This window comes from Dermacentor andersoni, chromosome 2, assembly GCF_023375885.2.
Source record: "Dermacentor andersoni chromosome 2, qqDerAnde1_hic_scaffold, whole genome shotgun sequence".
Lineage (NCBI taxonomy): Eukaryota > Metazoa > Arthropoda > Arachnida > Ixodida > Ixodidae > Dermacentor > Dermacentor andersoni.
This window is the reverse complement of record NC_092815.1, coordinates 99610000-99632760: the sequence shown is the minus strand read 5'-3', so window position 1 is coordinate 99632760 and position 22761 is coordinate 99610000. Positions and strand designations below refer to the sequence as shown.

The 22761-nt window shown below is 45.8% G+C and overlaps 2 protein-coding genes across 8 annotated transcripts in view; both read right to left on the bottom strand.

The window, feature by feature from the left end:
- LOC126541447 (endochitinase-like) overlaps window positions 1–16003 on the bottom strand; it is a 28532-nt gene extending 12529 nt beyond the window's left edge. Inside the window, exons 1-4 of the mRNA XM_050188183.3 lie at window positions 15648–16003; window positions 6429–6643; window positions 2774–3058; window positions 2135–2388 (exon numbers count right to left, since the gene is read on the bottom strand). Of these exons, the coding sequence (XP_050044140.1) occupies window positions 2135–2388; window positions 2774–3058; window positions 6429–6639 (750 nt within the window). The 5' untranslated portion in view covers window positions 6640–6643; window positions 15648–16003. The remainder of the gene's footprint in view (window positions 1–2134; window positions 2389–2773; window positions 3059–6428; window positions 6644–15647) is intronic.
- Window positions 16004–18677: 2674 nt separating this feature from the next.
- The window catches only part of LOC126541552 (probable chitinase 10), a 91862-nt gene continuing 87778 nt past the window's right edge, over window positions 18678–22761 (bottom strand). For all 7 annotated transcript variants that reach the window (XM_050188357.3, XM_055076736.2, XM_055076734.1 and 4 more), the window contains 3 exons: window positions 22144–22266; window positions 20577–20741; window positions 18678–18834 (listed from right to left, as the gene is read on the bottom strand). In XM_050188357.3, the coding sequence (XP_050044314.2) occupies window positions 18829–18834; window positions 20577–20741; window positions 22144–22266 (294 nt within the window). In that variant the 3' untranslated portion in view covers window positions 18678–18828. The remainder of the gene's footprint in view (window positions 18835–20576; window positions 20742–22143; window positions 22267–22761) is intronic.

Genomic DNA, 22761 nt, shown 5'->3' with positions numbered 1-22761 from the left:
GGCCGGATTGGCGTGGCATCCCAAGCGATATGTCTGCAACACGAAACGCGTAAAGCACTCCCTTTTCGCCCCCGACATATCTACACTCAAATCACCCACAACGATCGCAGGGGTGGTGTCATTGCAACTAATCCATGCAAATTGACTAGCGATAAACCTGTGAGCCGTATTTTTTGCTTGCTTACGCGGGTGTGAGTGCTTACGGGGGTATGATCCATTGATGAAAATAGTTTTTTTTTGTACCTGCACGAAACTTCGGTGGTACCCTAGCCATACACAGCTCCGCAGTAAAACCAAAAGGATAAAATTGCCGCATGACACAGCTATCAAAGCGCATCGTTTGCCGAGCAGCTATAGGGCACGCATTCTTGGACACACTATCCCGGACAGCCAGCATGTGAAAAGAACACAACTCAGTGTGTGAAATCTCCACCACATCATGTACAAAAAGCCACGCTTCACTGCACGCGTTTTAGTGGCTTTTGGTCACACTCGTACAACCCCAGCACGATTTGGAGCGGCGAACTGAGCTGCGTACTTGTTCTCCCTCGGTACCGTAATAGATGAGTAGGTTTAATCTACTTTGAGCAGGCACCGCCAGGTGGCATAATTAAAGGAAATATCGGCTGCTGTAGATGGCTTTATCGATTCTCCTTTAAACTGTACCGCCACTTCGCTCCTGTCAATCGTATCAGCAGTCAACAAGCGGCAAGTGCTGCGCTATCGCCTTTCAACGGAATTTATTTCCTGGAGAGGGCGTCCGCCGACAGCACATCGTGCCTGGGCGAGATTGTTGCCAACGTCACTAATAGCTTGACAGGGCTTTTGTACATGGGTTTTACTGGTTCCGTGAACGCCTCTTTTTGGTAGTAAGCTTGGTTTCTTCACGCGATTTAAAGTCACATTGAGGCTATGAGACGCCTCAGTGAAGTACCCCACGTGATTTGGCTAGCTGCGTTTAATAAACACGAACACAAAGCTCGTTCCAGCAGCGTTTTGCTGTGAGAACTCTAAAGTCCGACCGTGCACCCTTTTCGTTGCGTCGTCATTCTCAGGTCACCTCCTCAAACTCAGCTTCACTCAGGGGAAAAACTAATTTCAGGCAATCATCGGAATTCGAAGGAACAGACTGATGGGCTAGTTTGTGTTGCATTACATGAGGTGTACAGCAGACGGGGCACGACTACGAAAGAGAAAATGGTGCCACGGTGCTGCCAGTTTATCAACATTGTTACAATTTTGCCGTAAACGATCATGGAGGCATCCACCAGCATCTCCAATATACTCACAAGAAATAGAGTATAGAACACAACGGAGAAACGACGTGTCGTCGTCTTATCTGTCGTTCCGCGAGCTTCCGTTGGCACTACATCTCACGCAACCACCGGGTATCTAACTGATGGCCTTACAGAGACGGACGCGGAAACCGCTGAACTGTACTGCGCAGCACTTTCGCGTGGCAATTTGTGCGGATTCTTCTGCAACACGGAGACTGCTCGACTGGTGGCGTGTGTGCATGCATCACCATAGCAGGCAATGCATGCATATATGTTTTCAAAAGTAATAATAATAATAATAATAAGAAGAAGAGCCTGCAGTTGTCGCAGTAAACGAATATAATGCTCGAGACATCACCAACGTCTGCTCATCGTTGCTCTTTTTCATTTTCTATTAAGCCCGCCCCAATCGTTATGCGGTCACCGTGGCTGGGAACCAAACCCACGACGTGTCGCTCAGCTGCAGAGCGCCACTATCACTGAGAAACAGCGTGGTGAGTAGAAAATAACGTCAACTGTAAATTTTCGCGTTGAGTCCTTTGTGTTATTCGTTTGTGCCCCCTCATTCACACTATGTACCAAGCTGCACAGCTAAGGACTCGTCGCTTCCTGCAAAAGTCGTTCGCTCACCTTAGCACCCATTTTTACGGCATTAAATACAGTTCGTCTAGAGGTGACATGCCACTTGTTTAAAATTAATTTCACCTCGACCCACCAACCTACGGCAGACGACACAAAACTACCCAACAGGACGCCGCTTTTGCACTAAAGTTTTAAAAAGTTCGCTTGCGGTTTAGCTGGGAACTTTCGGCCTCTCTTAAACGAGCAAGAAGGGCGGTGACTTTCGCTGTGATCACCCTGATGAACTGTAAGACTCTGTCAGCGTCGTTCTTGCTGCAGCTAGAACGGCCGGGTCCTTCGAGGTGAAAGTTGATGCCGTCCAGTCGCATTTCTCTCAGCAACATGTCGAGTTCCTTGATCAGCTTTTCCATGTCTTTGTCCGAGCGCAGTCGGTTGAGCAGGCTGCTCCAGTGTGCCCCACCACCATAGCTGTAAAGAACCTTCAGCTGTCGACTTTTGTCTTTCATTGAGGCCAGCTTCCTCAGCAGAGCTGCATTAGGAAAAAAAAACATAACGAGTGAAATCTTCAGTTTTCCTTACTGTGCAGCTTCATTTGTTATTGTTCTTTTTTTTAATAAGAGAAATTATGCCGAAGAATGAAAACGCACAAGTACGATCATAAAATGTGTTTTAAATTTACCACCTGATAAACACCTTCACTTATGAGTGAACGTACGAGTGAGGGTGAGAGTAACATTTTGAAAGATATAATAATGAGCCAAAAATACAGGCAGGTTATGGAGTAAAATCTGGCTAGCTACCCTATAATGGGAGAATGGACTAAATGGATTAAAAGGCAAGAGAAAGCTAAAAGAAAAGCAATAACAAAAATATGAAGGTGTGAATGAAGTAAAACGCAAATATGGCTCACTCACCCTTTTCCTCGTGCAGGCCCTTCTTACGAAATAATAGACCTCCGGTCTTGTTGTCGGTTTCTAGGTAAGAGTACACGATGTGCGTGCACTTGTTCTTGGGTATGGTGCTTAGGGGGAAGCGCATGGCGCCGGGCTGCGTGAAGCCGTCCCCTCGTAAGAAGCACACCAGAGGCGCTTGCTTCGCGCTGGAGCGGGCCGTCTCGCGGAATTTCCGGTCACGCTCGAGCTTCACCTCCTCCTCATTACTGTCGTCTGCCATGTACCACGGTTCTCCGGCGCCCGCAACTAGTACGGACGGAGAGAGATGAGGGGAGGGGGATAAGAAAAGAGGGGGGGGGGCTTTGGTAATGGTGGTAGTGTTCGAACAATCCAAATTTCGGATACGCCTCAAGCGATCAGGAAGATTATGCTGTTGGGCCAGTTGGCGCACGAAAGTAAATAAGATCGTTGGGCAAGACACACGACGCCAGAACGTACACGTATGCGCACATCTATGGAATGCATGCACAAGTAGGCGGCGCCTGCACTGTTTGTGAGCGTAACAACCTTTTTGTGGTCGCATGATTCTCCGGAGAATCGTCTTATTCACTGGCACATCAGTTAATCAGTCAAACTACATAACTATAGAAGAACGACTTCTAGTATTCCAAATTATATTTGAACGCAGTTATTCGTATTCCTTAGAGTATTTGACTATGGCCGGATGTGGGGGAATCACTATAGTAATTGCAGCCTGGCTACCATGAAGACAAGAAAAACACAGTAAATAACTGTTTTTTATTGTAATATCAAATAATAACGAAAGGGGGAATGAACGCGAAAGAAAAGGCAAATTTCCGCCGCCGAGAGCTGAAATGACAACGTAACGCCTTCGATGAACTAGCATTTGAGCTACCTCGGTGGCTTTCCTCCCGTTTCTGGACTGTTTGTGTGCATGAAGGGCAAATTACCGCCGTCGTTCTTGCTTACGGTGACTTGCAATTATAGAAGATCTATTAAGTTTCCTTTTTGAGATGGCTCTCGCATGTGAAATGCGTCGTATACTAGTAACTGCATTCGGTACTATTCTCAGTAAGAATATCACAAAATGAAGCACGGCAAAGAACTAAAAATTAGGTAAAAACAACAATAAGTAAGAAGAAGCAAAAGAGGCACTATATTTTTGAGCTCGCTTTATTGTAAACAATGTGACTTCTTTGATTCAGTATATAGTGTATGCCGTGCAGTAAGCTTACCCGTGAGCACTAAACTTGATATGACGTGCGTATACAGTACTGAGCTGTCACGGATGACCTTGGCACTTCCATACGCATAACAAGTAGGCATAAAAAATGTATTCGAGTTTTTTTTTTTTTTTTCCCTGTGAAAGGTCTTATCTGCTCAACAGTGGCCTTTCTTTTTTGTTCGTCGACTATACAATCGACGCAAGCGGAAGCCAAAGAAATGATGGCCTGATCTCCCAATAGGAAAATGCTGCGGATGCACGTGATGCGGCAAACGGCGGAAAAAAACGGAACAAAATATTAAGAAAACTAATTATATACGTACTGCGGTTTTCGCCTTTTAATCCTTTGTCCCGTTTTGACCCTGTCTGCTGTATTAGGCCGTCATACCAACAGACCTCGCAAACGACCATATTGCAGTTCTTTTTTCTCCAGTTTCCCGACATTCTTCTTTCTGAGCTTCCCTCTTCAGTTTAACTCGGGGTGGACTTAGACTTCCCTATTCGAATACATGCGGAATGCAAAAAAATATTCGCACTACACAACTTCTCAACAGATTCGAATGATTTTTGTTGCAGTTAGAGGGAAAAGGTAAGTTACAAAGACTGCGGTAAGCAGAATTAAGCTTGGGGCCTCAAAGTCTTTTCCACAATAGCAGTGAATCTTCAACTTTGAAGAAAACTGAAGCGCAATGTTTACAAATCCGTAATGCAGTAGCATAAACGGATGCCTCCTGCAATTCCGTAAAACTGAATCTGTTAGAGCATGCCAAGTGGAAAAATTGGATATATGAGTTCACAGCTTCAGTGACATTGTTCCAATGTTTTAGAAGAGCTTTGCAAGAGCCCTACTCACAAGTTACTAGTACACCCCAGGTCACATATATGATGTAAATATTGCACGCTTCGGTAGGGGCCGGCTGTCCAGTGCGGCCAGTGTCAGAGCAAAATATCCTTTGACATTGCTCACAGTGGACGTCGGCATCGCTATAGAGGCACCCGCAGTAGACCGCTGTTCGGTCCCGTGGGACTAGTGGCCTTCGAGATAAGCCGTGAAAGTGACAGGTGCCGCTTGAATGTCGTGCTCCGTTTTCCGTTTCGACAGTGTGTTTTTCTTCCTTCACGTCTCCTTAAATCCCTTTACCCGGTGTGCAGTGCAGAAAACGAGACTTTTTCTGATTAACCAGAAAAAAAGAATCCGTTCTTGGCTAACTGGCTCTGGTTCTTACTTTATTCTCTCTCCGTCTTTTCTGTCCGCTTCCAACGTCTCAATAGGTGCAGTCTGCAAAACTGTGAGATCGTTCTAGGGCTGAGTCGCATAGTTGTAAACTCGGCACTCGAGTTTTTTTTTTTTTTAATTCAGAAATTTTCTCGAATTTTTCTTATATGTGATGGGCCTAACTCTAAAGTGTCCTTCATATGGGTGGTAAATTTTACCTTACTCTATTAAATGCAAGGCATAACAGTTTCTCCTTTCCAATGTACTCAAATGCGAGCTGTTAGAGCAAATCTTCCGTTTCCTGGCCAACCACAATGAAATTCGGCCACTTGAGAAGCCTATGCTCATAAAGTGTAGATCCGCAGCCTCTATTGTAAATTTTACTTTTAATATACGAGTGGATCTGTCAGAAAAGGCTGGTAGAATAAATTATTTGTTATACACGCATATATAAATTGAGCCTTCAAACATTTTATGCCGCATGGATTGGATTGGATTGGAGAAACTTTATTTATGCCTGCAGTTGGGCGCACACGCGCCCCGACGCCTTTTAATCTTTTGTCCCGTTTTGACCCTGTCTGCTGTATTAGGCCGTCATACGAACAGGCCTCGCAAACAACCATATTGCAGTTCTTTTTTATCCAGTTTCCCGACATTCTTCTTTCTGAGCTTCCCTCTTCAATTTAACTCGGGGTAAACGTAGACTTCCCTATTCGAATACATGTGGAATGCAAAATAATATTCGCACTACACAACTTGTCCAACACAACTTATGCCGCATGGGAAACTTTCAAATAAAGACAAAGTCGTTATTTACGCCGAGACAGAAAAAAAAATAAATAACGCCGCCATTAGCGGTCGCCGGAAGCAACGAGTGACTCGGAACGCGCGACTCCTCGGCATGGCCTCCGAGATTGCGGTGCCCAATCGGGCGCCGCCTGTGGCACGCTGAAAATAATCTCTGAGGCAACGTGCTGGGACTTTCGACATATCATCTGCTAACCCCCATGTGCGCGCGTTGTTGGTATAGGTACAAGTCAAAGGCTACTAATAAGAAGATTACACAATTGCCAGCCCCGCAGCTTTGCCGATGTAGCCTCAGTAGTAGACGCTATTTATGCATTTGTTAAATTATTAAATTTAGCGAAACTGAAACTTCCTTGCATTTAGCCTTTAAATGTATGCTGCATAGCCAGGGGACGACGTATACTTACCACCACCCGACCCACCAGATCCGCTTGACCCGCCTTTCTTCCTGTTTCCGTCGTCAGGGCGATGCTTATGCCAGTCACTGCACCTTCCTGCGCGACCACCGCCTCTCACGCCTCTGCGCTCTACACCCACGTGCCTCGTCGCCGCGTTGTCCAGGTTCACAACGACGACAGCCATGACGATTGCCAGCCACGAAAGACGCAGCGCTTCCATTTAGCTGCAGCAAAAGCGCAATAGGCAAAGATTGATGCGCCAGGGCTAAGTAAGTGGATGTCGTGCAAAACGCAACTGGTTAGTCGATACCTGCAAGTCGACAGGGATGTATGTTACCGATTCGATATAATGATCATCTGACGACGGATGCCTAAGTCTGACGGGTTAAAGCAATAGTGCCGTCTACGCGGATGGTGCGAAGTAACGTGAAATTAGGTTAATATTTCGAGAGGTCAACTTCGGCAACTAAACATGATTTAAATGATGTGGCACGTTTGAAATCAACATGTAGCGTGGGACTTCCTAACCTAAAGCACTCGCAGCTCTCAAAAAGAAAGACGACGAAAAACATCACCGCCCAAGCACTTCGTGCAGATGGTTAACCAATGCAGTTGAAACGTGCGCCTGGTGTTTATCACTAGTTTAATCCCGACGGTTCAATAAAGGACGGCTTGGTAGACGGTCGGATCCTCGCTCCGCAGTGACTGTCTGCGCTCGGCTGCACGAGCCTGTTCTTGTGCCCAGGATCGAAAGCTGCCTGCTCCTGAGAAGTACGTAGGAGACGTGGCCTACCCATCTCGGAGTCGGATAGAAACTGCAGCGCGCGCGTTCGGTTGCGACGGAGAGCAGCGACGCCAGTACTGGTGCAGCTAACCCAATGTCACCTAGATATTACAAGGCCTTTTCACTCCGATCCATGACGCCATGTTACCTGGCACGACTGCTATAGAATCTAATGGGGATGCTCCCGAGAAAGCAACTGTGATTTTGAAGTCACCGCTTTCATCACGCCAGCCTTGTCAATGGAAATTTTGGGCCATGTAACGTGACGTCACTGATCGGCGTAAACAGGCCTTGTGCTATCTAGGTGGTGTTGGGTAATCGCGCGCCTTTCTTTCTCTTCTTTTTCGCGCATGCGCATGGGGTTGCACCGGAGGAGCTTTCGGCGTACAGGTGACCAAGAGAAGGACGGACGGACGGACGGAGGAATCGGCTAGCCACATACAGCTTGGCTGTAGAAGTGGCACGAGGCGCACGCGCCGAGCGTCTCAAAGAGCTGGCTGGCTTTTTAACGATACAAGTATGGATGCGATCGAGACCTCACTATGCTCTTGAGCCTTCACAGCATCTCGCGATCTATGATGGCAGTTCAAGAACGCTGACCAATGTTGACATGGATGTGAAACCGACTAGGCTATACTTCAATGAAAACATCGGCAGAATTGTAGCTGTGCGTCAATTAACTCTTGATAGCCCAATGGCTTCCAAGAAAGGCAATAACGAAATAAAAAAGCGATCGTAGCCTGATAGTCAGAGCACCGGAGTTTGTGCTCGACGGGAGAAGTTCGATTCCACCGCCGGTCAAACATTATTTTAACTCCCCGTATCGCAGAAAATCCGGCGTCGGCGTCCCTTGGCGACAATCATTCCGGCAAAAATCATTCCGAACCACGCACACCCAACCACGCATACCGAACCACGCAGACCCTCCGCGTAGGGCAATGAGGTTACTCAACTAATTAAATTTCTCAAAGTAAAACACATCAGAAAAATCCTGAAATACGACTTACACACAACCTACAGACATGATAGCTTCATATTGTAATTTCAATATACGAAAAAACAATTATGTTACGCGGAAAGCCAAACAGACCCTTTTCCAGTGTTTCTACCATTCATAGACGGGCCACGGCGTCCGCGATCTGCCCGCGCGCCGGCGCGCTCAAATCTTCGAGGCCACGGAGCGGCGCGCCTGGTTCCTTGCGAAACCTGCAGCTGGTGCTCGCCTCCGCCGCACCGCGGCCCACGCAAGCAGCCGCATTTATACCGAAAGCTCGCCTTCGTACATAGCGTTCCGCGCCAGCGTTTCCCGGTAAACATTACCATACATAAGATACAGTTGCCGGCAAGCGTGAGGAGCAGTTAGGGACATTGTGGTCAGGGATCTTTGAATGCTGTCGCGTTCCACTCTTAAAGGCGAAGCTTAGGCGTCCTCCAATTCTCCTTTTTATTAAAGTAAGGAGACACATGAGCCTACCTCCCTAGCTAGCTACCTACCCCAATATGTCAGAAATTAGGCAAAGAAATCCTTCGCAGTCAAAATCGGCGGATCCCTCGCATATGTGAGAATCGCTTAAAAGCGTAGCTTTCTTTTATATTTACTGAAATGTCTTCACTAAACTCTTTCTTCACTTCTATTTAGCAAAACGCCCTTAGCGCAATAATGCACGCAGTAGTCTGATTTTTTTCCCTTGAGACTTCTGAACAGCTACTTCGGTTCCCAACTCCTTCTTCACTTCTTGCAGCCGACGTCTTCAATTATCTGTTGCCGACTTTTGCACATCTCCGTAGATCAACACTCCCCATTCAATCAGTGTTCTGGCCCCTTTTGGTCGCTTTACTACTTTCGCCGCACTCGGCTGTTTTTGATGCCCACTTCTTCCCTTCTCTGTGGCCGACGTCTTCAATTTTCTGCACCCGACTCCTTCACGTCTTGCGTGTTTTACTGCTTGTCTATTCGGGCACCTACCCAGTAGAACATACTCAAAGGGGGCAGATAGCTAAAGAATCTTGACATATCCATTCCCTTATGCCCATGTCGCGAACGGAAAAAGAAACTGGACGATTTCCACTTGAGCGTGCAGCGACAAATAGTGCATGACTATTTCAAGAGGAACGAAACACCCACTGCGCTACAGCTTGCCTCTCACTTCAACGATCATGAAACGCTGCCTTTAATTTCACCGGTAACAATGCATCGCATGCTCATGAAGACAGCTTTTCGTTTTAAGAAACGGTCCCGCAATGCCCTTCTTATTGAGACTACACTAACATAGTTCAGTGACTCGCGTCAAGATGTGGCGGCAAATTGAAAAATTGCGGCGTCAATGTATGCCCATTTTCATACTTTCACGAAACGTGGGTTAACGTAGGACAAAGGACAGATAAACTGTGGGTCGACGAGCGGGGGAAAATAGCTGAAGAAGCGAAGAGGACTGGTCTCTCAGTTGGCCTGCAGAGCCCAAACTGTGGCTCATTTGAAACTGTAGAGCATATCCTGTTCGAGTGTCGAACGTATGCCGAAGAGCGTGTGTTCTATGAACATTGCATGTATTCGCTTACGCAGAGACCTTTGTCATTTGACTGTGTCTTAGGCCCTTTATCCGGCCTCACAGAACAGAGGCGTGCAACGAGCGTTTTATTCACATACTTAGAAAATATTGGTCAAGTCGAGAAACTTTAGTTCTACTCTGTCACCCTCGTGCACATTTCACGCAGCGAATTCTGTCACCTCATTGTAGGATGGTGCATACACCGAAGGACTTTACCATAGCACGCCGCTGCCCATGAGTCAGAAACTCAGTGCCAAATTTCTTTCCTTATTCTTTTTTTGCGCCTCTCTCATTCTCTCTTCCTCTACCCAATTCCCTTTCCCACGAAGAGTAGCATGTCAGCGATGTCTTCTGCAAAATCTGTCTTTTAATAAAGTGTTCTCTCTCTCGTTCTCGCTCTCTCTATCAATCTATCTCTCTCTCTGCAGAGCCCAGGTGGTAAGGGTGTCCACTTGATTGCAACGCACTGCGGGAACAATAATGGCTTTGCGTAAAGTGCCAGGGAAATATTGCAAGTGAGAAAGGGCACACAGCATTACCACGGAGAGATGGACTGGCCCCACCATGAAAAGTGTTTCTAAGAAACACTACTACTACACCTTCTCTAGGACAGTGTGATAGTCCTGGACAATGCGCCGTACTACACGGTGAAGCAAGAACAAGTTCCCCGCATGAGTAGCCTTAAAAAAGAAATGCAGGCGTGGATTTCACAAAATGGAGTTTCTTAGAGTAACGAGTTTTTGAATCTTATTGCGACTGTCAAAGTTGATGGCAACACATACCATGTAGACTATTGCTGCTGCTGCTGGACACCTCGTTTTAAGGTTACCATCATATCACTGCCAGTTGAACTCCATATAGGGGTTGCGGAGTGACATGAAGCGTTTTGTGGCTTCTGCGAACCGCGTACTCAAAATGCAAGAGCTGAAGGAACAAGTTGCAGATGCCATAGCACGAGCAAGTCCACAGAAGTGGAAGAACAATGTAAAACATGTCATTGAGGAAGAATAGAACATGTGAGAAAAGGACCACATTATTGACGTCATTTTGGACAAGCAACAACCAGTCATAGTCAGACTAGGAAAGGACACAGCAACTTCTGACGAGGAGACCAGTATGTATGATAAAGACTTTGGGTGTCAGCGACTGCCCTAACTTTAGGCACCTCTACTGGAACATTGTGTTGTTTGCCCTTTTCCTCACCCCAAGTGTAGGGTAGCAAAATGGGTGCTCGTCTGGTTGACCTCCCTCCCTTTCATGTCCTTGCTATCTCTCTCTCTTGCCAGTCACACATTAAATTTTAGAACATATGATTCATTTATTTTTCCTAAACACGCAAAATGTCCATGCGACTGGCCGCTCGAGGCACTTTTCGTGTATTCATGGGCTTCTTTCACGCTCGGAAAATTATTTTTATGAAGCACGTACAGAGCGACAGAAAGCTGTATCTGTAGTTTGTCATGTCACTCTACAATTTTCTAATTGATACTCTTCATCTAATTATAATATTGGAGAAGTTGATTAATTAATTTAAACTAGTTATCTAATTAGGTGGAATAAAAGAAATTGAATATCTCCAAGCAACGGCAAACAACATTACATTGGTTCTGTCCAGCTACGCGACATTTGCATATTTTTCTTGTTTGGCTTAAGTTACGTGGCACAAGCTGTATAAACCATTACGCCACGGACGCACGCTTCGGTAAGCGGCATAGAACACGTGGCCAAGCCAGTGTGTTGAGACGCTTGGCACCTATCGATTTGGCCACTCCAACAGGCATTACCGCTGGAATTAGTCGCGATTACGTGTGTTCGCTGAGTCTTGTGGCGGTCTGCATTTCGAAAAGTATACAGGGCTTTGAAATTCGGGCCCATTAAGGCGGACCAAGCTTAATACACAAACAAGATGCTCTTGAATACTTCTACTAATATTTATTCTTCTAAAACCACACTTCTTATGCACACACACATGGTTGACGAGCCAATCACAAGTGTCAACAGGAGTTGAGCCTGGCTTTTTTGTTTATTTTACGCACAGCTTCCTCGCATTGGAACGTCTTCGCGAATAAGACCAACATATCTGTTATATATATATATATATATATATATATATATATATATATATATATATATATATATATATAAGGCCACTTTCATTCGGTGGTCGCACCTACGGTCGCGCACAAACCTGTTATGCCGCCTTGACTCGGGTGCGTCACGATGGCACTAACTGCGCATTCATAGTACTTGAAAACTTTGCCGCGTAATACAGAGCAGCACTTCCAAAGAGAAAAAAAAATTGGATGACGCTTAAGCTTCCCCTTCAAGAGTGGAACGCGATAGCGTTATCGCACCCCGTTCGCACCGCCAAGGGATGTAAGACAATGCGCTACGTCGCAGCGATCACTTATGAGGAGACCCGCATCGGACTTTGCATCCACCAATCACGCTGTGAGCGCCGAGCAACGCAGCGTTCGGCGCGGCAACGAAACGTGCGCGTGAGCAAGCGGAACGAACCAAACTCGGTGTGTCGGAGGGAGAAACGATCTACGCGAGCCAAACGTGGTGATCGGCACGGACAGCCGGGCCGCGACGCGCCATGGAGGCGGACGCGATCATGGGGCTGACGCCTCGATGAGATCGTCCTCTATCTCGCTTGGGAGCACCATACAAACGCATGACTCTTCGGAAGCAGCTCGGCACACATCGCAGGGGACGCTTTCCCATCAGACGCGCTACGGCGCAGCGATCACGGCAGGTCACGTCGCGCATCGCACGCTGCACCTAGAAATCGCGCTGTGAGCGGAAAGAGGAGCCGCGTCGCTATAAACCAAAGCTAGGTGGCTTTGCCTAAACACGAGGAATCGTGTGACGCACGCTGGAAGTTGGAAGGGGAGAGAGCGAGAAAACTTAATAAACGCAAGGGTATTGGGGCATCCGCGCACCGGTGGGGACAAGCGGGCGAGTGGCGCCGCACATGTCGGAGCAGCGCCACATAATGCGAGGAGGGGCTCTTTTGTGTTGGCCGCAAGATCGCTTTGCATGTGCGCAGAGCGCAGAAGAAATGTAGCGGAAACGTATTTCGCTACTCGTGTAACTGCGACTTCTGTAATTAACATGCTCATAATTACCGACATACACCGCAGTATAAGTTTCTACGGCACGTTTTTAAGGCAACACCGCATTCACTAAAGGCGCTTTTGTCCCGCTATGAATCATCGAACTCGTGGCTCAGTGGTAGCGTCTCCGTCTCACACTCCGGAGACCCTGGTTCGATTCCCACCCGGTCGATCTTGCAACTAGTTTTTTATTCATGAAGTGCCTTCCGGGACTTATCGCTCACGGCCAACGCTGCCAACACCGACGACACCGGCTTTTCTGCTACACGAGCTCCTTAACGCTATCGCGTTAAAAAATCCGAGGGCACCTAAGCACTTCTTATGAGTTGTGAATGCGAATGTCCACTTGAACGCGGCTGAGCGGGTCCTTCGAGTTACGAACTTCTCGTGGGCAAGCGAGCTCGTTGAGGTGCTTGGCGCGTTCTGGTTTAACTTTACCGTGGTGCACTTAGAATGTAGGCGAGAGCTTACGCGGAAAGGAACGCGTGGATAACACAGGCTTCTGACAGCGAAAGTAAGGATGATCAACACCACCTAGTTGGGGTGACATAGCGTTGCTTGGGCCGAAAAGGTCGCTCCTCGTGAGGGACAATTCAAGGACTCGGGCCTGCCAGATATTACCTGAGCAGAATTTTAATAAAGTTGTTACCTCCACTCCCATAGCCTGGCACTGATGCCCTCTCTCTCTAGTGATCTAAAGAAAGGAAAGGACGCTTGATTCTGATGCCCTCTCCCCTCACGCAATATCGCAGTATCAGGTTGGCGCTTTCGCCCGCTCTGCTCCGTCGAGGCGCGCACGTGACGAGGGCGTCGCAGCCAACGGGAAGGAAGGAAGGAAGGAAGGAGAGAATCTTTATTTCTTCAAAAAAAATTAGGTGAGGGGAAGTTTGAGGCAGACGCCAAACACCGGCTTTTTCGCTCAGCGAGCCATTTGACGCTTTCGCATCGGTAATTGCGCAGAAACCGTCGACAATTATTGTCCATGTAAGCAAATAGCCTGGACAAATGAACGCTGGAGCGACCGAGCGATAACAGGGTGATTTATTTCCTGGTCGGAGTTCTCTATCTGGTGCTCTAACTCGTGTACGCGTTAAAGACGCATTAATATGCCGAACAAAACTGAATTTTTTTCTGGATAGCCGGAGGCTGCCCCGTTCCTAAAAGAACAGAAGGTGGCTCCCCACTAATCGCTTTGGCACTAGATACTGGGAGCGGCCGCAGAGCATGAATTTATTTGCGTATAAAAACGTTTTTCTCTGGCACTATAAGGTTATCGAGCCCATTCGCCAAGTGTGAGACATCACCTTGCGACCTATTCTTTGCTGAGGATCTGTTCTGCAGGGCGGCATTCTTAAGGCTCCGCTGCACGCCGCCGCGATTTTCAGCCATCGCCCGTGAGCTAAGTAAGGGGAAACGGACCAATCGCAGACGTCGGCACCACCCTTTTCAGCCGGTTATCCACTTTCACTGTTCTGGTTCGGCCCTATCAAATCCCTCTCCACTTGAGCGTGCTCCTCGCCCCTTGTCAGCCAGTTCGATAAGGAAATCTCCTCAATCTAGGCAATGCTATTCGCTTTGAAAGCAAAAAAAAAAGTGATCTCCTATAAAGGAGGGCACGTTTCCTTGGGCTTTTCAGACAACGCTGCGGGTTACCGCCAGATACTTGCGTGGCTGGTTACGTAAATTTGACGTCCGGGGGTTGGAATAAAAACATACTGGAATAGGTTTACGTTAGAGGGCCCCAGTATTTCATTTTGTTATGAAGAACTGAACGCTTAGACAATGACACTCATATTATGACTCCATGCATACTTTCGCCGCTGCCCGGTCGCCGCCAACCAACGACACCGTTATCTGCCGAACAGGTTCTCATGGATGTTGCTCTAATGTAGAGCTTTCCTGGTGGAGATCAAGAGTACGTTATGCACCTTTACGATCAAATAACTTGAGCGCTTCTTCAGAAGATTAAGTGGATTATTCGTTTAACGGTAGAAATAGGGTATTCAACGCTAAAAAACCTGCCAAATAACTAAAGAAAGTAGGGTACTGGAGGTACTGGGGTATTTGTTTGCTGACTACTAGTAATTGACGTCAAAACGAAGGCAAGATGCGATCCCTACCAAAAAGCAACAATCAGCAAATTTTGAGTTTCCAGTTTTATTGGAAACTGGAAACTCTCATTGAATAAATGTAGTTAAAGGAGTCCGGAAAAAGTGTTGAGCGACATTCTGCAAACGACAATATTTACAGTATTTTCTAACCCCATCCGTACCATAATCCTAATAAAATTGGCTGCTGGAAAGCTCCCGCAGAACCACCATATTCCAATGTTTCTTATGCGTGATTTATGCTACGAGTAAGAACCAACACTACTGAAGATAGATCAATCAAATATTACTAGCTTGTACATTATTACGAACAGAAAAACAGACGTTGTTCGCAGACTACATTGTGAAACAAGTTCGCGACTTGTAGTAGTAGTTCTTTTTGACTAAATGCATGTAACAATGTTGCAGAACATTCAATTTCTTTATCTTGATATTCCATTATTACACTAAGCACATGGAACAGTCTAATAATGCTGTGCTGTTACAATATTCAATTATATTTCAAAACCTAAGGAATTTTATTTCTGGAGGCTTTTCGAAGAAACCTAACAAGCAAATATTGCTAAAGCATATTACCCACAAGCTTACTTGAAGCATGGTTTTCTTTCCCTTCTTTTCTAAAATCCCTTTAAGTTTTATACATCTCTTGGTGCTTCGCAGGTACTCACAGTTGTGAAACGAATTCCTTGCGGCTGGATTCCTACTGCCGCGAACCAATATTTGAATGAGTGGTGGGTTACGGGCTGCGTCGGACGGGGAGTTGTGATGTGGACAACGGCGACTCCAAGGCGTCGCCTCTGTTGTCCAAACTTAGCAGAAGGAGAGCCAACGCAGTTCAAAACCACGAAGTACTATTGAGGGCGCGATCACGCAGCACGGCTTCCCCCTGATACAAGCAGTAGAGCCAGCACCAACTGCTGCAGCTGCGTCGAATGCAGCTGAAAAGACAAGAAGTGGGTGTTCTCATGCGCTTCGGAGCCCGCACAATTCAGCCTCTCCAAGGAGTTGTAAATGTCGCCTATGTCCAACGCTTCTGTGAAAGCTGGCAGTTTGCGCCTCGTTATTAAAAGGTGCCTTGGCAAGCACGGCGTCGCCCGTGCTATAAAGGACTTGCGGAGAAGGCGTTTCAAACTGCTTCTTCACTGCCATCTTCGGAGAATCCGTTTCGGGAACGCTTGTTCAGGTCGAGCCACGACTCGAAGGTAACGTTGCTCGACGTCACCGTCGCGAGCGCGTCCGCACCACGAAACAACTGGACAATTCATTTTTCCTGAGATGTAAGGACACATGGCAACAGGATCGCTCACCTTCTGTTCTGTGACAGCCTTTCGAAGAGAGCTACAAGGATGGGCCAGTGGGCGGCGCGGATTTTGTGTATTTTGTGCAAACCAGCAGCCGGGTAAAGTGACATGTAGTTGAGCTGAGCCCTGACACAACACATCCAGCACCGAAATAAATATTGAGCGACAAACGCCACGTACACAAGTTACAGCGTTACTCTCGTAGGTTACTTGCTGTCACAACTTGCTTGTGTCTGCAGTACGTATTTAAAGAATAAAGAAAACGCCTGACGCATTTAAGAGAGTAAAAGCGTGTAACAACTTTTGTAGCAGAAGTATTTATATAGGGTGTTTCTGCGAACACTTTCAAAAATCTTTAAAATATGTCTGTGGCAGATATCACAATTCTAGTTGATGTGTGACCCGAGGTGAGGCCTTGTCAGGAAGTATGCTACTAGCTTCCTCCTTTTGCATCACTCCGTAAACATATTCTGTGGAGACATCTTCATGTCCGAGTAAACTGATCTGATTACGTTTGGTTTAGTTCATGAACTTGTCTACTGAAATAGGCGGACATTTCTCGCACTAAATCTTAAAATGCATGATTGACTAATTAACAAAAAATATCTAATTGAGTTTCTAACTAAATACCTTTTGGCCCGTATTGCAATCTACAAATCTAGCCGTGGAGTTCGCAAGGTGGTTCCACTTGGAACAAATTCTCAGGGTGGCACGAGTTTTGTGATATTAATTCCCTAACTTTGCAGAGAAATGCATCGGCGTTGCAGTTAATTTCTTAACAAACGTCCTTTTATGAACTGAAGCACACAAGTAACTGGAACGCCAATGCATTTCTCCGCAAAGTTTGGGAATTATATCTCGAAACAGGTGTCGTCCTGAGAAGTTGTTCTAAGTGGATTCGCCTTGCGAACTCCTCGACTAAAATTTGTAAATTGCAATATGGGTAATAAGGTCATTAGTTAAAAAGCTAACTTGTTTTTTGTTAATTAGTCCATTTCGCATTTTAATTTTTGTACAATTAGTGTCCCCCGCTCCGAGTAAACTACCTCTTCAACTAGAATTGAGCTATCTGCCACAGGCAACCTTTAAGAAATGTTGAAAGTGTTCGCTGAAACACCATTTGTATGCAGATACAAAGCACGCTTTGGAATTTATGTGAAATGAAACATTCTTGTAGTGGGTAATGACATGGGTTCTTGAAATGCTTAAGAGGCATCTGCAATGCCTTTTGGATAACAGTTACGTGTCTGCCCAACCAATAAGAATATGCAGAACATCATCAAGCGACCCACGTCACTACGGGACCATGGGTTGTAATGTCTGCGGGTTCGGCCCACTTTTCATACCCCCATCTCCGAGATTGGGCTACAGCTTACTAATGCACTATCTTCAGGACCTACCCACCTTAATAGGCAAGACGTCGACCGAGAAAACGAGAAAACCTAAGAAGGTGTAGAAAGCGTCACTTTAATCATAGGAAATGTGCGCCTGATGGCGTATAGTTGTTGGACTGAGGATAGTTATGTAATCTTTGTTGTTTCACTGAGTAATATCTTTGGTAAGACAGCCAGCCTTCAGCAGATTGCTCTCAAGCACACCTCAGAGAGGAATAGAATTGCACGATCAAGGTTTATGTTAAAAATTATTAAAGACAATTTAAACAGTAACAAACCTTAACTACGTTCTTTCTCTGGAGGGTGGCATAGTACTTCGGCAGTTCCCATTTGAGCCCATAAACCTAATGAGCAATGTGTTTAGGCATACTTTATTTTTACAAACGATAATGGAGAAAAATGTCTTAGATTCGCACGTAGTTGAAACAGAAGACTAAAGGACCTGCCAAACACTGATGGCCAGCCGATAGACCTTTTGTACGCTTCATCTTTAATTTATTTTGTTTTTATTTTGTTTATAACGCTGCTCTCTGTTCGAGAAAATGTTGTGTATGTGCTCATCATTTGTTGCCAACTCTGCAACGTCCCCCGTGGAGTCAGCAGCCTTGTCAAATAAATAAAGGAAGTAAACATCTCTAGGCGTCAGGTAGAGGAGAATTTATTGAGGAAATGCAGGGAGGTTGACCTGAGGTTGTAGCCTCTAGCCTGCTACTCTCCTGCTCGGATGGAAGGGCAAGAGGAGAGAGTTATGGGGAGATGAGGATAGTTAACAGGGTGCGGCAGTACAGAGGTGGCCATGCATAAGCCGATTCCCTATACGAACGCTGTCTCGCGTATGAGCCATTCGAGAAGAAAGCACCATCAGCCATGGTCAGCACAGTTCCGGAGGGCTTCCCTAGAAAGTTTCGCTTTCAAAGTCGTTTTAAAGTTATAGTAGGTGCATGAGATTCGATTGTGACAAACAGCTTAGTTATCGGCTACACTCCCACAAATGAGGCAATAATTGGGCTGGCGGAAAGCGTCGTAGTTTATTCTTCGGGCAAATATTCAGTTGAGGAAGACCTCCTTTGGGTCGGAGTTTTTCGGCACAACGCCTCCGTTCTTCGAAACTTGGACGGGCGATTTCTTCTAACGTCCTTGGCTCCATAGCGGCATCAACCCTAAAAGAAGATCACAATTTCTAGGTATCACAGTCTAATTAGATATGTTACCAGCCTTCCTCTCGATTTATCACTCGGACGTCACACAGCAAAGCTTTCCACCTGGAAGGCCTTCACTCTGACGCAAGATACCATGCAAAACATATTTCTGAATTACGTATTTCTGGTCGGGACTTATGACCGGTGTGTGATTCAAAGCTGAAATATATATCACGCATCTTTCAATTAAGGTAAATCGCGCTTGCGCTGGCAATTGCAGTTGCATTTTTGATCTGGCGCTGGCGGTTGCGGTGCCTGCATTTGTTGTTGTCGTTGAAGTTTTGAGTATAGTCTTCGATTCGCACATGAGATGGAGTGAACACGTCTACTATCTACCACGGAGATTATCTCGTTCGATTGGTTTCTTACCCTAGTGCCAATTTGAATTCCCACCAGACTTAAAGCCTACAGTTTGTCACACCATATTTCATACCTGCATTAACTATTTCCATCGTGTCTGGGGTACCACATGTAAGACTAACACCACACGTCTATTAACACTGCAGAAAAAAGAGATAACAATTATTGCTGGCACTGCTTACACTGCAGAAACAGAAAGTTTAATCACGCAACGCAATGTTTTACGCATAGATATCCTTTTCGAATAACGTCCACTTTAACGCTTATCATTTTCTCTGCAATAGCTAGGTTTGTCAATTTATGAATACAATCGCCAGCAAAAACCGAAGGATCGAGAAGCGTGTTGCAACATGAAGTACACAGGGGTGGACAATACCCCGTACGAGGAGTAATCACGGGAAGCAAAGTTTACACATTATTGACTGTAGCACATTAAATATACAAGAAAGCAATACTAACACTCTTCCACTGCCTCAAAAGCACCGTAAACTTCACTATCTCCAGGAGGTAGCAAACTGGTGGGGTGTAGTGCGACATTGTAGTACATCATTATTTCCTTAATACTAGCAGTATGATTTCGTAGAGTAGTTATTATTCTTGTAACAATTAACATTTAGTATCGATACACTTAAGTACCTATTTGCCTGTATAAACTTACTTCATATAGTTTGTGTTCTCTGTGTATAAGTTGTCAATCGTGACCTAATATATACGATGATAGAGTTTTTTTTTTTTTTTTTTTTTTTTTTAGGGTGCTGGTATAATCGTCCTCTGCTACCATTTGCCTTGCCAGTTATTGGGCCTTGGAACACATTCAAGCCACTTTCGTGGCTTTTAGTTCCGATCCATTTCCGTGTTTTATTGTGCGAATATAGTTATTGATTAATATAATTGTTTTTGACATATAGCTAGTGTCGCGCTTGTTGGTATATCTTATATTTCGCGGAATTTGCACCTTACTCGGTGCGTTCTGGCACCCATATTGTTATTTTTTTTTAATTATTCACGTCTGAGCGTATACACTGTATTGTACTGTAGAGCGAGTTGTGCGCACTACGTCAAACATGTTTCCTTGCGCATCTCATCTGAAAGGGGTCTCAATAGCAGCTGCCATATCCACCTCCCCCTATTGTCGTGCTGCACCGATTCCATAGGCGAAAATATGAAAGACCGAAAAGTGAGCATCCTGTCTTGAAACCATGTGCACAGTGTGGAGAAACACACACACACAAAAAGCGCGAGGCACCTAACTGCACCTGCTCAAAGCCAGTGTCTCGGAGGAAGTAAAAATAACACTCGCAGCGCGAGGATGCGAAACCAACAGAAAGGACACCGGAGCGCACCTGTTCAGAGTGTGCACGCATATGCAGACGCTGATTCGTCTTTAGGACTTTCCACGCCGCTCTAACCATGGGGTAGATGTCTTGCACGCAATCTCCGCCGTAGTCGTCCGCGTCCAAAGACCACACGAATATTCCACCCAGCCAGTGCTTCCAGAACCACTCGGCCTGTGGAAAATCCGCCGTAGATTATGCAATAAGGACAATGCAATCGCAGACCCTATCGTCGAAAGTATAACTTCTGCTTCAGCCCAACTAGACTTAAATGCGTGGATGACGGCAGCTTTTGAAGGAGCGAAAAGCTTCATTTTGGGTCTTTCAGAACCATTCGCATCTTTACATCCGTCCCCAAACTTTGTCACTAAATGCATTGGTGAGCCACGCCATTTACCCCCGAGGTTCGTAAGGTAGCTTTCTCAAATATTAGTAATAGCAACGCCAGTACATTTTGTCTCAGGTTTGCGGACGGATATCTAGAAGCTGTATGTTACCAGCTATATTCTTATTAATCAGGAATCCGACTCCTAGTTCTCGTCTCTCCGCTAAGCCCCGGTAGCACAGGACGTGCCCGCTCCTTAACACTGTATATGCTTCTTTTGGCCTCCTAACTTCACTGAGCCCTATTATATCCCATTTGCTGCCCTCTAATTCTTCCAATAGCACTGCTAGACTCGCCTCACTAGATAATGTTCTTGCGTTAAACGTTGCCAGGTTCATATTCCAATGGCGGCCTGTCCGGAGCCAGGGATTCTTCTGTTTTGATGATTCCGGATGTGTAGACATGCCTTCAACAGTCGAGGCCGATGTCCTAAAGTACTTCTTTGCGAAGTCATTAATTTATTCGAAATGAAGAGATAATTGTGCACAATTTTCTTGCGTCTCCGCACTTGGGTAATGTCCTACGGAAAGGAGTGAGTGAGAGAGCTAAAAAGAAGGCACGGATGTTAGCAAGCTAGGAGCATGGTTGGCTACCCTGCGCTGGGAGAAGGGAAAATGGTAATAAAAAGGAGAGAGAGAGAGAGAGAGAGAGAGGCAGAAAGACAAAGGAATGCAGTGAAAGTGAACACGTGCATAGACAGGGGCTACGCAGTCAAAGGCGCTCGCGCAAGCCAGTCGTTCTCAGAAATCACGACAGTGCCTTTACGGCTTTCTGAGATGATGATCGGTGGGGAGGGCAAGCACAATCCTACCAGACCATTTTTTTTTAAAAGAACTACTGGAAGCTTTCGCCTTGAATGCCTGTATACAGACAGATATGGAGGAAGGAATTATTAAGTGAAAATGCCATGATGACACCTTTAAAATGTGTTCCATGAAAAAGAAAGGAGTGTTGGGGGGATGGGGCTCAGTCGATATCGTCAGGTGCGGTTAACAAGAATGACTGTGAAAAAATTGCGCCCATAACAAGTCCGCGTAAACATTCCCAGATAGCAGATGTCAACTTCCTATTTCGAAGTACAGAAACAGACACGCATCTACTATTCAGCTAAATAATGTTTCTATTACAAGTACTGAAAAGGCAAAATTCTCTAAGCAGCGAAATTTTAAAGCGCACGCGTGCGGGTTCTACCTTCACTTTGACGCTGTCCTTGTCGTCGTAGCTGACCCACTGGTTCTCGTAGTGGATGTACGGCGTCGCCGCATACTTCAGCCAGTATCGTTTCCAATGAAAGTAGTTCACCCGTCGACACGTCTAAAAATGTGAACAACAAAGGCAATCGTAAATCACTGGTTTTAATAATGAACAGAACTGAGAGCTTCACGAAGGCACCTTGTAAGGTACGTGCGAGTGTAATTCCAGAACCAGAAATTTGTGTGCCTGTTTGCACCGCTCTTTAAATGTTCCTGTCACCTAACTTTCATTCTCGTTTATCTCTAAAGTATGAAAACAAAAGTACTATTCAAGAGCCACAAAGTGTAGTGATACGGTGACAGCTAAAACAGAATAAGCATTGGTTAAATGTTGTCTTCAGCCTTCTCTGTGTCAGTTTTTTTAACTAGCTCTTAACTAGCTATTTCTCTCTCTTTGTTTCAACTTCTTCTGTAGGGGCCTCCTTGTGCATGTCTAAAACAAAAGTAAACTTCTAACCGCAGTGATGCTGACAATGGAACCTGCAACGCACTTGTGCACATGCGTGGCTTTCTCGGCTCGTGCATCGTGCGAAAAAAAAACATTCAAAAGGAAGGC